This window comes from Heterodontus francisci, chromosome 15 (genome assembly GCF_036365525.1).
Source record: "Heterodontus francisci isolate sHetFra1 chromosome 15, sHetFra1.hap1, whole genome shotgun sequence".
Taxonomy (NCBI): Eukaryota; Metazoa; Chordata; class Chondrichthyes; order Heterodontiformes; family Heterodontidae; genus Heterodontus; species Heterodontus francisci.
This window is the reverse complement of record NC_090385.1, coordinates 87,165,537-87,179,579: the sequence shown is the minus strand read 5'-3', so window position 1 is coordinate 87,179,579 and position 14,043 is coordinate 87,165,537. Positions and strand designations below refer to the sequence as shown.

Below are 14,043 nucleotides of genomic sequence, written 5' to 3'. Positions count from 1 at the left end.
AAGCTGCCTCAGACACTGCTCCTGGCTGAGATGGAGGTAGGAGAAGTGTTCTCTGAAGACCATAGTGGGCTAAGACCTTCTATTGAGAGCCTTCCTGCTCCCTCTGTACACTGCTTCCTTCTCTGTTGACTGTGCTCTATGTCCCTGTTGTGATGCAGTCCAAAAGGGACTGCAACTTTAGCCCACATGAGTGATAGCAGGCATTCTGCTGACAGGCTTTCAAACTCCACTGAACATCTTCGAAAAGTCAAGCACCACTGAACACATGTTCAGCTGAGGATGTTTGAGAGGGTGTTACCAGGACCTGTAAGAGCCAAAATGACAGATTGGGTATCAAATCAGCATTAGACACTGAATGAAATCACTCTTTGCCCATTCTGTGTGCTTCCAGTGTACACATGATACGCCCGTCCTAGCACCCTTACAAGCATGGCGCACTGGAAGTGATCAGAAGTGGATCAGTGGTCCTTTTCAGTACTCCAGGCTCCCTCATTGCCATTGGCATCCCTCACCATGCTGAGCAAAATATTGCATAAAAATTGCACAGTGGTCTGGAAATTGATGCTTTACTTGGGGGCACAGTCTCAGGATAAAGGGTCAATCATTTAGGGCTGAGATGAGAAATTTCTTCTCTGTGGATTGTGAATCTTTGCAATTGTCTACCCCAGAGGGTTGTTCTTGATCCATCTTTGAGTGTATTTAAGCCTGAGATAGACAGGGTTTTGGTGTCTCAGGAAATTATGGGATATGGGGAGCGGGCAGGAAACTGTAGTTGAGGCAGAAGATCAGCCATGATTGGATTGAATGGCAGAGCAGACTTGGGGGGCCGTATGATCTACTCCTCCTATTTTTTATGTTGGGTATTAATGTTCTCTCTCTGGAAAATGAAATGTTGTACAACAGTATTCTGTGTTTTATCTTGTCTCAGTTGATAACACACTTCCTTCTGATTCAGAAGATTGAGGGTTCAAGTTTTACTCAGAACTTGAATGCATAATCGAAGCTGACAATTGAGTGCAAGGAGAACTGCATTGATTGAGATGTCATTGTTCAAAGAGCAGAGGGTTTCCCAATGTCCTCGGGAACACTGTCTCAAGCAACCTTTACGTCAGTGTGTTTTGTTGAATGATCATTTTCTTTAATCCACTGACTGGAGATCTGAATTTATATGTTGTTTTAAAGACAAGCTGCCAGCAAAGTCCTACTTTCAGCTTAAAATGATCATCTCGTTTGCTGCACTGTATCCTACATTGCAAAGGACTGTGAGGAGAGAGGCAAACTGTCTGCTCAGTCGCCAGCAAGGACCAGGACTAGGAAGTTTAAAGGAACTACCTGTTCTCTCAGCAAGAAGAAATACTGCTAATTGTTACGTTTAACTGTCTATGACTATGAGTGTCTGTCATGTGACAAGCCCCTTCCCATCTATGCTTAAAAGCTGATGTTTCCTCTGCAGAAGAGGAGAAGCTTTTGGACTCTGACATGTGCAGACCCTACATGGGGGTCCATTCTCTCCTTTTTTCCTTCCAGCTTGAAAGCTTTCAAATCCTGCCTGTTGACTGACCACTTTTTCATACTCCAGCTACAATCAGAAACACCATTAAAGGAAGTCATCCGCATTGCTATCTCCAAGAGACTCACCGAACCATTTATCTACCTCTTCAAACCAAAAGCCTCAGGACCACTGAATTCAGCTAGAAGCCAGCCGAATCACCAATCTCCACAGACTGTATACCTTTTTTCTATGGACTCCAACTCAACCAATGTACCTTTGCAACCTAAAATAAGAGCAAAATACTGCAGATGATGGAACTCTGAAATGAAAACAGAAAGTGCCAGATATACTCAGCAGGTACATCTATGGAGAGAGAAACAGAGTTAACGTTTCAGGTTTGCGACCATTCATCAGAACAGTTCTCACTGCACAGATGCTGCCAGACCTGCTGAGTATTTCCTGCACTTTGTTAACCTTTGTAACCTATCTGTGTGTTTGTAAACCTCTGGTATGTGTGAGAGAGAGAGTGTGAGAGAGTATGTGTTGTTTATTGTTTTATTAGTTTGGTTTAGGTCCAATAAAATTAACCTCTTTGTTAACTCAAGAAAACCTGTCTGGTTCTTGTTATGATCATAGCAATTAAGTAATCAAACACCAACTGAATTGGCCCACTTTAAGAAAGAATTAAACCTGTTGTGATCAAACAAGGAGAGGGAAAAGAGGGGAGCCTTTCGACCGCTCCTCACTTGACTGTAACAGAAATTTTGGGGCTTGTCTAGGATCAAACCCAAAGACAAATGGGAAATTGGAAGTGGGGAACCAAATTGATCCCTAGCAATTTAAAAATGCAATACAGGTTTTCTTGTGATTTTCAGTGCTAGAGTACTAAAATGTCCACATTTGATGCCAGTACCTTCCTAGAACAATGTGAAGTAACTTGGATCAGGTTAAAAGCCTTATCTGTTGAAGAGTTCAGGATTGTAGCTAGGCAACTGGAGATTACTATAATAATATCTCTGTCCACAGATGCTGCGATACCTGCTAAGTATTTCCAGCATTTCTTGTTTTTATTTCAGATTTCCAGCATCTGCAGTATTTTGCTTTTAATTAACAAGAGATTACTATCCGTCCAAAAGCTAGTAAGGCTGAAATTCTAAAACTTGTGGCCAACCTTTTTAAAATTGACACTGAAGAACCAGAGACAGGCAAAGAATCTGAAACAGACAAAGTAACATTAGCTAAGGTACAACTAGAACAGAGGAGACTGGAATTAGAATTCCAGAAGGAGAAAGAGCAGAGAATTCCATGAAAAGGGGAAAGAAGGAACTTTCCAGGAAAAGGAAAAAGAGCTTTCCAGGAGGAGGAAAGGGAGTTAAAGCGACTCAAACTAACTAGGAGAAGACCCAGTGTACCCAGTAAAGGAACCGTTAGTGAGGGAACTACCCCAAGCTCAGGACCGGGTGCTTCGATAGGGGAACAGGCAGGCATTTCTGTGGCTGTAGACATGACTCCAGGATGGTATGTTGCCTCCCTGGTACCAGGGTCAAGGATGTCACGGAACGGCTGCAGGACATTCTTTCGGGGGAGGGTGAGCAGCCAGAAGCTGTGGTCCACATTGACACCAACGACATAAGTAGAAAGAGGGATGAGGTCCTGAAAGCAGAATTTGGGGAGCTGGGAAGGAGATTGAAAGTGGACATCTAAGGCAGTAATCTCAGGATTACTCCCATTACCACGTGCTAGTGAATATAGAAATAGGAAGATTGAGCAAATGAGCACATGGCTGGAAAAATGGTATTGGAGGGAGGGCTTAGATTCCTGGGGCATTGGGACTGGTTCTGGGACAGGTGGGACCTGTACAAGATGGACAGGTTACACCTTAACTGGACCGGGGCAAATATCCTCGCGTGGAAATTTGCAATTGTTATTGGGGAGGGTTTAAACTAGCTTGTGGGGGGGATTGGGAGTCTGAGGGAATTCAGTTAGGAGGAAAAGAAAGTTGGTTATGGGAAGTAAAAAAGCTGTAAATGAAAATGGAAAGCAGCAGAAACAAATGCTAGAACCAACCAGGGTCAAAATACAGAATAGTGTTAAAAAGGCAGAATTAAACGCACTCTACCTGAATGCATGCAGCATTCGCAACAAGTTAGGTGAGTTGATGGCGCAAGTAGAAGTTAACGGGTATGATTTAATTGCCATTACCGAGACATGGCTGCAGGGTGACCAAGACTGGGAACTGAATATGAAAGGATATTCGACATTTAGAAAGGACAGGCAAAAAGGAAAAGGAGGTGGGGTAGTGCTGATGATCAGGGATGGGATCAGTGCAATAGTGAGAGAAGATCTTTGATCAGAAGAACAGGATGTAAAATCTGTTTGGGTGGAGCTAAGAAACAGCAAGGGGCAACAGTTATTGGTAGAAATGGTTTACAGGCCACCAAACAGTAGTGGTAATGTAGAGCATGGTATAAATCAGGAAATTAGAAGTGCATATAGCAAGGGCAATGCAGTAATCGTGGGTGAATCCAATCTACATATAGACTGGGTAAATCTAATGAGCACTATGAGAATTATTCTTGGAATGTGTCTGAGATGGTTTTCTGGAGCAATATGTTGAGGAACCAACTAGGGAACAGCTATTTTGGATCTCGTATTATGCAATGAGAAAGGGCTAATTAATAATCTGGTGGTAAAAGAACCTTTAGGGAAGAGTGACCATCGTTATATATAATAGAATTTTCCATTAAGCTTAAAAAAGAATATAATTCAATCTGAAACTAGGGTCTTAAATCTAAACAAGGACAATTCTGAAGGTATGAGGAGCAAGTTGACCATGGTGAATTGGCAAAAAATGTTAAAAGGTTTGATGGTAGATAGTCAATGGCAAGTATTTAAACAATTAAAGCATGGTTTTCAAAAAACATGCATTCCTTTAAGGCAAAAGAACCCAATAGAGAAAGTGAGTCAGCTGTGGCTAACAAAGGAAATTAAAGATAGGGGGAAGCTTATAAAGTTGCCAAAAAAGTCGTAAGCCGGAGGATTGGGAGAATTTTAGAATGCAGCAAAGGAGGAAAAAGAAATTGATAAAGAGAACAGAATATGAATGTAAACTTGCAAGAAAAATAAATACAGATTATCAAAGCTTCTTTAGGTATGCAAAAAAAGAAAAAATTAGCAAAGACAAATGTGGGTCCATTACAGGCAGAGACAGGAGAATTCATAATGGAAAATAGAGAAATGGCAGAGAAGCTAAATAATTACTTTGTGTCTGTCTTCACAGAGGAAGATACAAGAAGTCTCCCTGAAATAATTGAGATCCAAGGATCTAGTGAGAATAAGGAACTGAAAGAAATTGGGATTAGTAAAAAAGTAGTGTTGGAGAAATTAACAGGACTAAAAGTTGACAAATCCCCGGTGTTACAACCGAGGTGGGAAAAGTGCACTGTTTTTTTAGCCAACCAGGTTTGTTTTATAAACAACAAAATTATCAGTTTATTATAAAATAAGTCTTAACCAATAACAATGCAAAGCATTAACACACAAATTGAAATGTAGAAGTTCCTTTTTTACCTTAACCCCACATACGCAAATGCACACACCTGTTAACCAAAAAAATAGCGATTTTCTCTTTAGAGCTCTATTACAAAAAAAAACAGACAAAAAGAATACTTTGGCCAAATAGTTGCTAATTCTTGAAGAAAAAAGAGAAGATATGGAAAGATATCAGATGTCCTTTGTTTTGGTTTGGCGTCCCAAATACGCATAGACGGCTGTCACTGGGATCTTCTCAGAACGTTTTTTGTCTGGCGATGTTGAATATCAGTTTAGGCAGGCTTTCCAGGAAAAATGCAACAGTTTGTCTGTTTCTTACACTTGTTTCTCAGGGCTTCTTAAAAAGATGGAAAAGTTGGCAGGCTTTTTTTTAAAGAGATGGAACAAGCTGAGTTGGGATTTGCTCCCTTGGCAAGTATTCTCCAGCTGTCTTTTTTTAACACTGTCCATATCCCAATTCACTCCAAAACAAAACCAAAAACATCTCGGGGTCAAGCTTCCTGACCCCTATAAATCTTGTCCTTCACTTCTTTGTAAACATCTTTCCCCAAGTCAAAAAACCCCTCTGCTGGGTATTTATCTGAAAACAGGTATCTTCCAATAACTTTAGACAAGCTCAGTCCAAAAGACCTTATGCTGCCCTCTTTTTAAAAAAACGTTTCAGCATCTATGGAGTCTTTTTTCAGTTTTTAAAACACAAATCCTCATAATTTAAGAAAAAAATGGAAGTACTCGTAACACCTGGACCCAATGATCTTTACCCTCAAGTGTTGAAAGGGATGGCTACAGAGATAGTGGATGCATTGTTGATCAGTTTCAAAATTCTATAAATTCTGTAATAGTGACTGCAGATTGGAAGGTCGCAAATGTAACCCCACTGTATAAGAATGGAGGGAGAGAGAAAACCGGGAACTACAGACCTGTTAGCCTGACATCGGTAGGAGGGAAAATACAAGAAGCTATTAGACTGTCATTACTGGACACTTCGAAAATAATGGTCTGATTGGGCAACATGGATTTATGAAGGGGAAATCATGTTTGACAAACTTGTTAGAGATTTTTGAGGATGTTACGAGCAGAGTGGTTAAGGGGGAACCAGTGGATGTGGTTTATTTGGACTTTCAGAAGGCTTTCGATAAAGTCCCACATAGGAGGTTCCTGAGCAAAATTAAAGCACATGGGATTGGGGGTAATATACTAACATGGATTAAAGATTGGGTAACAGGCAGAAAAGAGAGAGTGGGAGTAAATGGGCCATTCTCAGGTTGGCAGGCTGTGACCAGTGGGATACCACAAGGATCAGTGCTTGGGCCCCAGCTGGTCACAATCTATATTAATGATTTGGATGTGGGGACCAATTGTAATATTTCCAAGTTTGTGGTTGACACAAATCTTGGTGGGAATGTGAGTTGTGTAGAGGATGCAAAGAGGCTTCAAGGGGATTTGGACAGGCTGAGTGAGTGGGCGAGAACATGGCAGATGGAATATAATGTGAATAAGTGTGAGGTTATCCACTTGGGTAGGAGGAACAGAGGTGCAGGGTATTTCTTAAATGGTGAGAGATTGGAAAGTGTTGATGTTCAAAGGGACCTTGCCCTTGTTCATTAGTCACTGAAAGCTAGCATGCAGCTGCAGCAAGCAATTGGGAAGGCAAATGGTATGTTGACCTTTATCGCAAGAGGATTTGAGTACAGGAGCAAAGAAGTCTTGCTTCAATTGTATAGAGCATTGGTGATGCCGCACCTGGAATATTGTGTGCAGTTCTGGTCCCTCTTCCTGAGGAAGGATATACTTGCCATAGAGGGAGTGCAGTGGAGGTTTACCAGACTGATTCCTGGGATGGTGGGATTGTCCAGTGAGGAGAGATTGAGGAGACTGGGCCTGTATTCTCTGGAGTTTAGAAGAATGAAAGGCAATTTCATAGAAACTTACAAAATTCTTCATGGGATAGACAGGGTAGATGCAGAAAGGATGTTTCCCCTGGCTGTGAGGTCCAGAACTAGGGGGCACAATCTCAGAATAAAGGGCAAGCCATTTAGGACTAAGATGAGGAGGAACATCTTCACTCTGAGGGTGGTGAATCTTTGCAGTTCTGTGCCCCAGAGGGTAGTGGAAGCTCAGTCACTGAGGAAGTTCAAGACAAAGATCAATAGATTTCTAGTTGCTAATGACATTAAGAGATATGGGGATAGTGCGGGAATATGGCGTTGAGGTAGCTGATCAGCCATGATCTAGAATGGCGGAGCAGGCTCGAAGGGCTGAATAGCCTACTCCTGCTCCTATGTTCCTCTTGGAGTTCCCCCAGTTGATACTAAAATTCAAAGAGAGGGATGTGGAAGCATTTTTCATCTATTTTGAAAAGCTTGCAAAACAGTTGAAGTTGTCAATAGAGGGCTGGACACTTATTGCAAAGCAAACTAACAGGAAAAGTCCATGAGGTTTATTCACTGTTGCCTGACGGGAGTTCATCAGATTATGAGATGACTAAAAATGCTATCCTGAGTGCATACGAGCTAGTACCGGAGGCGTACCGCCAAAAGTTCCAAACTCTCCGAAAGCAGCCGGAACAAACGTATATCGAGTTTGAAAGGGTTAAACAACTCTTTCGACCGATGGATACAGGCACTTAAGACAGAATCCACCTATGAAAACCTCAGAGAGGTGATTTTCCTCGAGTTCAAAAACTCGCTTCCCCTTTCCATAAGAAACCACGTGGAGGAACAAAAAGTTCCAAGAGCCAGATAGGTAGCAATCCTGGCTGATGATTATACATTTATTCGCAAGCCCTTGTACCAAGGGAAACCCTTCCCTTGTCACCTCCAAAAACCTGAAAAAGATAGAAGGTGGGAGGGTGATATGAGGATGAATAGCCATGAGCGAGAAGGGAAAGCTGGAAACACAGGGGACCCTCCTCTGGCCAAAGACGAAGGTGCTGAGAACAGGAGTGACGCCCGGAAGCCTGTATGTTTCCATTGTAACAAGGCAGGTCACCTTCGAGCTGACTGCTGCAAGTTACAGGGAAAACCCATAGTTTTAGTCAGGGTACACCAGACCAATGCAGGAAAAGGGGACCTGATGGAAAACACAGCGGACCAGGCTGTGGCTTTAACCGCAGCAGTAAAACCCGGTCAACCTGTCACTGAGTGTGTGGGAAAACTTAAAATCCCTGAGAGTTACCAGGATTTTATGTCCAGAGGAAAAGTGACCCCATACTCTTTAAGTGAGACAAGTAAGCCGATAGCAATATTTAAGGATACGAGCCACCCAATCCCTTCCTTCTACCAGGAAAAGGCATGACCTTTCCCTGAGAGAGTGCATTGAATGATAGAGTGCTAGTAAACAGTATCAGAGAAAAATATATGCCCATACTTTTATACTGGGTGCACCTGGACTGCGACCTTGTTTCTGGACCAGTAATAGTGGGGATAGTCCCCAGTTTACCTGGGGACGGTGTTGACCTGCTCCTGGGTAATGATCTGGCAGGAGCAATGGGGGTAGCTTCCCCAGTGGTTTTAGAAAGACCAAAAGAGGTCAGGGAGACAGAGCAGTTACAGGAAAAGATCCCTGGCATTTTCCTTGACTGTGTGGTGACCCAGTCCATGACCAAACAAGTTCCGTCAGAGGAGGCTGACCTGGCACTGCAGACAGGTAACCCTACTGTGTGGTTATCTGAAACCTTCTTTGGGAAGTTGAGGACCCAAAGGATGGGTTAAACTGGTCTTGGCTGAGGCTCAGCAAGCTGACCCAGCTTTAAAACAGTTAGCACAGACTGCTCAAACTGAAGCTGAAGCAGAGGGAGTTCCAGAGTGCTACTATTTAAAGGATGAGGTGCTGATGAGGAAGTGGAGGCCTCCTCACAGACCTGCAGACTAAGAGTGGACAGTGGGTTACCAGGTAGTGGTGCCGCTGAGGTACTGGAGGGAAATATTGAGAATAACCCACGAGATTCTAGTGGCTGGACATGTCGGTATCAGAAAAGCCCAAGCCTGCATAAGACAGCATTTTCACTGGCCACAACTCCACAAGGATGTGGTGGAGTTCTGTAAGACATACCACACTTGCCAGGTTGTGGTGAAGCCTCAACCTGCAATAAAACCTGTACCCCTAATTCCCATACCGGCTTTTGGGGAACCGTTCAGCAGAGTGCTGGTAATTTGTGTGGGACCCTGCCGAAAACAAAATGGGGCTACCAGTATCTTCTCAACATTATGAATATCGATTTCCGGAAGCTATCCCTCAAAGAACTACCTCTGCCAAGGTAGTCGTAGAGGGGTTAACCCAATTTTTCATCCGATATGAGCTGCCTGCTAAGATCCTGTCAAATCAGGGCACAAATGTTATGTCCAGTATTTTTAAAAAGGTCATGAATAATGTGGGCATAACCCAGCTAAAGTCCTCAGCCTACCATGCACAGTCACAAGGGGATTTGGAGCGGTACCACCAGACCCTTAAGACAATGATCAGGGCATATACTGCTGTGAGTATCCCCACGACTGGGACAAAAGGCTGGAATTTCTTCTGTTTGCTACCAGAGACTCACCCAATGGGTCCACTGGCTTTAGTCCCTTTGAATTAGTTTATGGACACCAGGTGAGAGGTCCTCTTAAAATAATCAATGAGAGGTTTTTGGGACATTGGAACAAATCTTCCCTGTTGGACTATACCTCCATATTCCAAGAACAGCTCACGAGAATCTGTGCAGTGGCTCAGGAATACCTAAAAAACCTCCCAGACAACTATGAAAAAGCAGGCGGATAAACATGCCAAGGCCAGAACATTTCAGCCCAGAGACTATGTGGTAGTGCTATTACCAAAACAGGGAGAACCTTGAAAGCCCAGTTCAGTGGCCCGTACAGAGTAGTATGAGAATTAAACAGGTGAATTATATAATTGAGACCCCCAGATCGTAGGAAAAAGCAAAGGCTGCGCCACATCAATATGTTAAAAGTATCACAGCTGGGAAGAGGACAAACAAGCACAAGTCTGTCAGGAAAGAGAAGAGAGCAAAAGGGACAGTGAGGATGCGTTAGAGGGAGGCCTGGAGGAATCTCAAATCGAACTCCTGACCGTCCTTCTTTCCCCCCTCTCCCCCCCCCTCCACCTCTCTCTCTCCCCCCTCTCTCCCTCACTCTCTCTCCCCCTCCCTCGCTCTGTCCCCCCCTCCCTCGCTCTGTCCCCCCCTCCCTCGCTCTGTACCCCCCTCCGTCGCTCTGTCCCCCCTTCTCTCGCTCTGTCCCCCCTTCTCTCGCTCTGTCCCCCCTTCTCTCGCTCTGTCCCCCCTTCTCTCGCTCTCTCCCCCCTTCTCTCGCTCTCTCCCCCCTTCTCTCGCTCTCTCCCCCTTCTCTCGCTCTCTCCCCCCTTCTCTCGTTCTCTCCCCCCTTCTCTCATTCTCTCCCCCCTTCTCTCGCTCTCTCCCCCCCTTCTCTCGCTCTCTCCCCCCTTCTCTCGCTCTCTCCCCCCTTCTCTCGCTCTCTCCCCCCTTCTCTCGCTCTCTCCCCCCTTCTCTCGCTCTCTCCCCCCCTTCTCTCGCTCTCTCCCCCCCTTCTCTCGCTCTCTCCCCCTTCTCTCGCTCTCTCCCCACCTTCTCTCGCTCTCTCCCCCCTTCTCTCGCTCTCTCCCCCCTTCTCTCGCTCTCTCCCCCCTTCTCTCGCTCTCTCCCCCCTTCTCTCGCTCTCTCCCCCTTCTCTCGCTCTCTCCCCCTTCTCTCGCTCTCTCCCCCCTTCTCTCGCTCTCTCCCCCCTTCTCTCGCTCTCTCCCCCCTTCTCTCGCTCTCTCCCCCTTCTCTCGCTCTCTCCCCCCTTCTCTCGCTCTCTTCCCCCCCCCTCGCTCTCTTCCCCCCCCTCGCTCTCTTCCCCCCCTCGCTCTCTTCCCCCCCTCGCTCTCTTCCCCCCCTCGCTCTCTTCCCCCCCTCGCTCTCTTCCCCCCCCTCGCTCTCTTCCCCCCCCTCGCTCTCTTCCCCCCCCTCGCTCTCTTCCCCCCCCTCGCTCTCTTCCCCCCCCTCGCTCTCTTCCCCCCCCTCGCTCTCTTCCCCCCCCTCGCTCTCTTCCTCCCCCCTCGCTCTCTTCCCCCCCCCCTCGCTCTCTTCCCCCCCCCTCGCTCTCTTCCCCCCCCCCTCGCTCTCTTCCCCCCCCCTCGCTCTCTTCCCCCCCCCTCGCTCTCTTCCCCCCCCCCTCGCTCTCTTCCCCCCCCCTCGCTCTCTTCCCCCCCCCTCGCTCTCTTCCCCCCCCCTCGCTCTCTTCCCCCCCCCTCGCTCTCTTCCCCCCCCCTCGCTCTCTTCCCCCCCCCTCGCTCTCTTCCCCCCCCCCTCGCTCTCTTCCCCCCCCTCGCTCTCTTCCCCCCCCCTCGCTCTCTTCCCCCCCCCTCGCTCTCTTCCCCCCCCCTCGCTCTCTTCCCCCCCCCTCGCTCTCTTCCCCCCCCTCGCTCTCTTCCCCCCCCTCGCTCTCTTCCCCCCCCCTCGCTCTCTTCCCCCCCCTCGCTCTCTTCCCCCCCCTCGCTCTCTTCCCCCCCCTCGCTCTCTTCCCCCCCCTCGCTCTCTTCCCCCCCCTCGCTCTCTTCCCCCCCCCTCGCTCTCTTCCCCCCCCCCTCGCTCTCTTCCCCCCCCCCTCGCTCTCTTCCCCCCCCCCTCGCTCTCTTCCCCCCCCCTCGCTCTCTTCCCCCCCCCTCGCTCTCTTCCCCCCCTCGCTCTCTTCCCCCCCCTCGCTCTCTTCCCCCCCCTCGCTCTCTTCCCCCCCTCGCTCTCTTCCCCCCCTCGCTCTCTTCCCCCCCCTCGCTCTCTTCCCCCCCCTCGCTCTCTTCCCCCTCCTCGCTCTCTTCCCCCTCCTCGCTCTCTTCCCCCTCCTCGCTCTCTTCCCCCTCCTCGCTCTCTTCCCCCTCCTCGCTCTCTTCCCCCTCCTCGCTCTCTTCCCCCTCCTCGCTCTCTTCCCCCTCCTCGCTCTCTTCCCCCCCTCGCTCTCTTCCTCCCCTCGCTCTCTTACCCCCCCTCGCTCTCTTACCCCCCCTCGCTCTCTTACCCCCCCTCGCTCTCTTACCCCCCCTCGCTCTCTTACCCCCCCTCGCTCTCTTACCCCCCCTCGCTCTCTTACCCCCCCCTCGCTCTCTTACCCCCCCCTCGCTCTCTTACCCCCCCCTCGCTCTCTTACCCCCCCCTCGCTCTCTTACCCCCCCCTCGCTCTCTTACCCCCCCTCGCTCTCTTACCCCCCCCCCTCGCTCTCTTACCCCCCCCTCGCTCTCTTACCCCCCCCTCGCTCTCTTCCCCCCCCCTCGCTCTCTTCCCCCCCCTCGCTCTCTTCCCCCCCCTCGCTCTCTTCCCCCCCCTCGCTCTCTTCCCCCCCCTCGCTCTCTTCCCCCCCCTCGCTCTCTTCCCCCCCCCTCGCTCTCTTCCCCCCCCTCGCTCTCTTCCCCCCCCCTCGCTCTCTTCCCCCCCCCTCGCTCTCTTCCCCCCCCCTCGCTCTCTTCCCCCCCTCTCGCTCTCTTCCCCCCCCCTCGCTCTCTTCCCCCCCCCTCGCTCTCTTCCCCCCCCCTCGCTCTCTTCCCCCCCCCTCGCTCTCTTCCCCCCCCCTCGCTCTCTTCCTCCCCCCTCGCTCTCTTCCTCCCCCCTCGCTCTCTTCCTCCCCCCTCGCTCTCTTCCTCCCCCCTCGCTCTCTTCCTCCCCCCTCGCTCTCTTCCTCCCCCCTCGCTCTCTTCCTCCCCCCTCGCTCTCTTCCCCCCCCTCGCTCTCTTCCCCCCCCTCGCTCTCTTCCCCCCCCTCGCTCTCTTCCCCCCCCCCTCGCTCTCTTCCCCCTCTCTCGCTCTCTTCCCCCTCTCTCGCTCTCTCCCACCCCCTCTCTCGCTCTCTCCCCCCCCCCCCCCCCCACCCCAGCTATAAATATATCAGCTTGAAAGCTTTCAAATCCTGCCTGTTGACTGACCACTTTTGCATACTCCGGTTACAATCAGAAACACTGTTGGAGGAAATCATCCCACTATCTCCAAAAGACTCACCGAATTAGTCATCTACCTCTTCAAACTAAAAGCCTCAGGACCACTTAATTCAGCTAAAAGCTAGCCAAATCACTGATCTCATCAGACTTTTTTCCTATGGGACTCTAACTCATCCAATCTACCTTTGTAACCTATTCGTGTGTATGTGCACCTCAAGTATGTGTGTGAGTGAAAGTTGCTGCGTTGTTTGTTATTAGCTTGGTTTAGGTACCAGAACCTCTTTGTTAACTCCAGAAAACTGTCCGATTGGTCCTATGATCATAAGATCATAGCAAGTAAGTAATCAGACACCTACTGAATTAGTTTTAAAAAAGAATTAAACCTTTTGTGCTCAAACAAGAAGAGGGAAGCCCTTTGACCCCTCCTCACCTGACCGTAATATCAAATAACCAAAAACAGATTAACTAGTCATTCATCTTGTTGCTGTTTGTGGGATCTTGCTTTGTGCAAAATGGATCCACGCTTGCTTTAAGTCACTGCACAACAAAGTAGTAAATTATGATCAGCACTTTGTAATGTGTGTTGAGGCCCTAACATTGGTGTAAGTCTGTCTTTCTGTATTGTATGTGACCCCTAAGTCTAATTTTTTTAATGCTTCTTATTCTTTTTAGAATGACAAAGTTAGGCACCTTGAGAACGAACTGGAGAAACAGAAACAGAAATACCTCCATCTTCAGAATTTTACTACGAGTTTAGTTCTTGCAGTCAAAACAAATGATACAGAACAGCAACAGGTGGGTTTAGTGCACCAGGATCTCATTCTGGATTAACTGGCTGGCTGTACTGGGAGCACTGCTGTGGCAGTAATTTGGAAGAGGTTGACAAAAGGTTAAAATGATCGATAAGAGATAAGTTTGGCTATTTCAAAACTTCTCAATCAGTTGAACCATGGAGTAATCGGTTTGGAACAAGACCAGTGGAGAACTGCTCTTTGACGTGGTGATGGAAGGCAGTTGTTAATCTTGCAACAATATTTGTTATTTAGACAGGTAGAATCAATGCAAGTTTGTGATCATTC

General features: G+C 48.0%; 1 protein-coding gene across 10 annotated transcripts in view; it reads left to right on the top strand.

Moving 5' to 3' along the window:
• The window catches only part of hdx (highly divergent homeobox), a 133,774-nt gene that overhangs the window by 111,654 nt on the left and 8,077 nt on the right, over nucleotides 1-14,043 (top strand). For all 10 annotated transcript variants that reach the window (XM_068047789.1, XM_068047792.1, XM_068047791.1 and 7 more), the window contains one exon: nucleotides 13,637-13,759. In XM_068047789.1, the coding sequence (XP_067903890.1) occupies nucleotides 13,637-13,759 (123 nt within the window). The remainder of the gene's footprint in view (nucleotides 1-13,636; nucleotides 13,760-14,043) is intronic.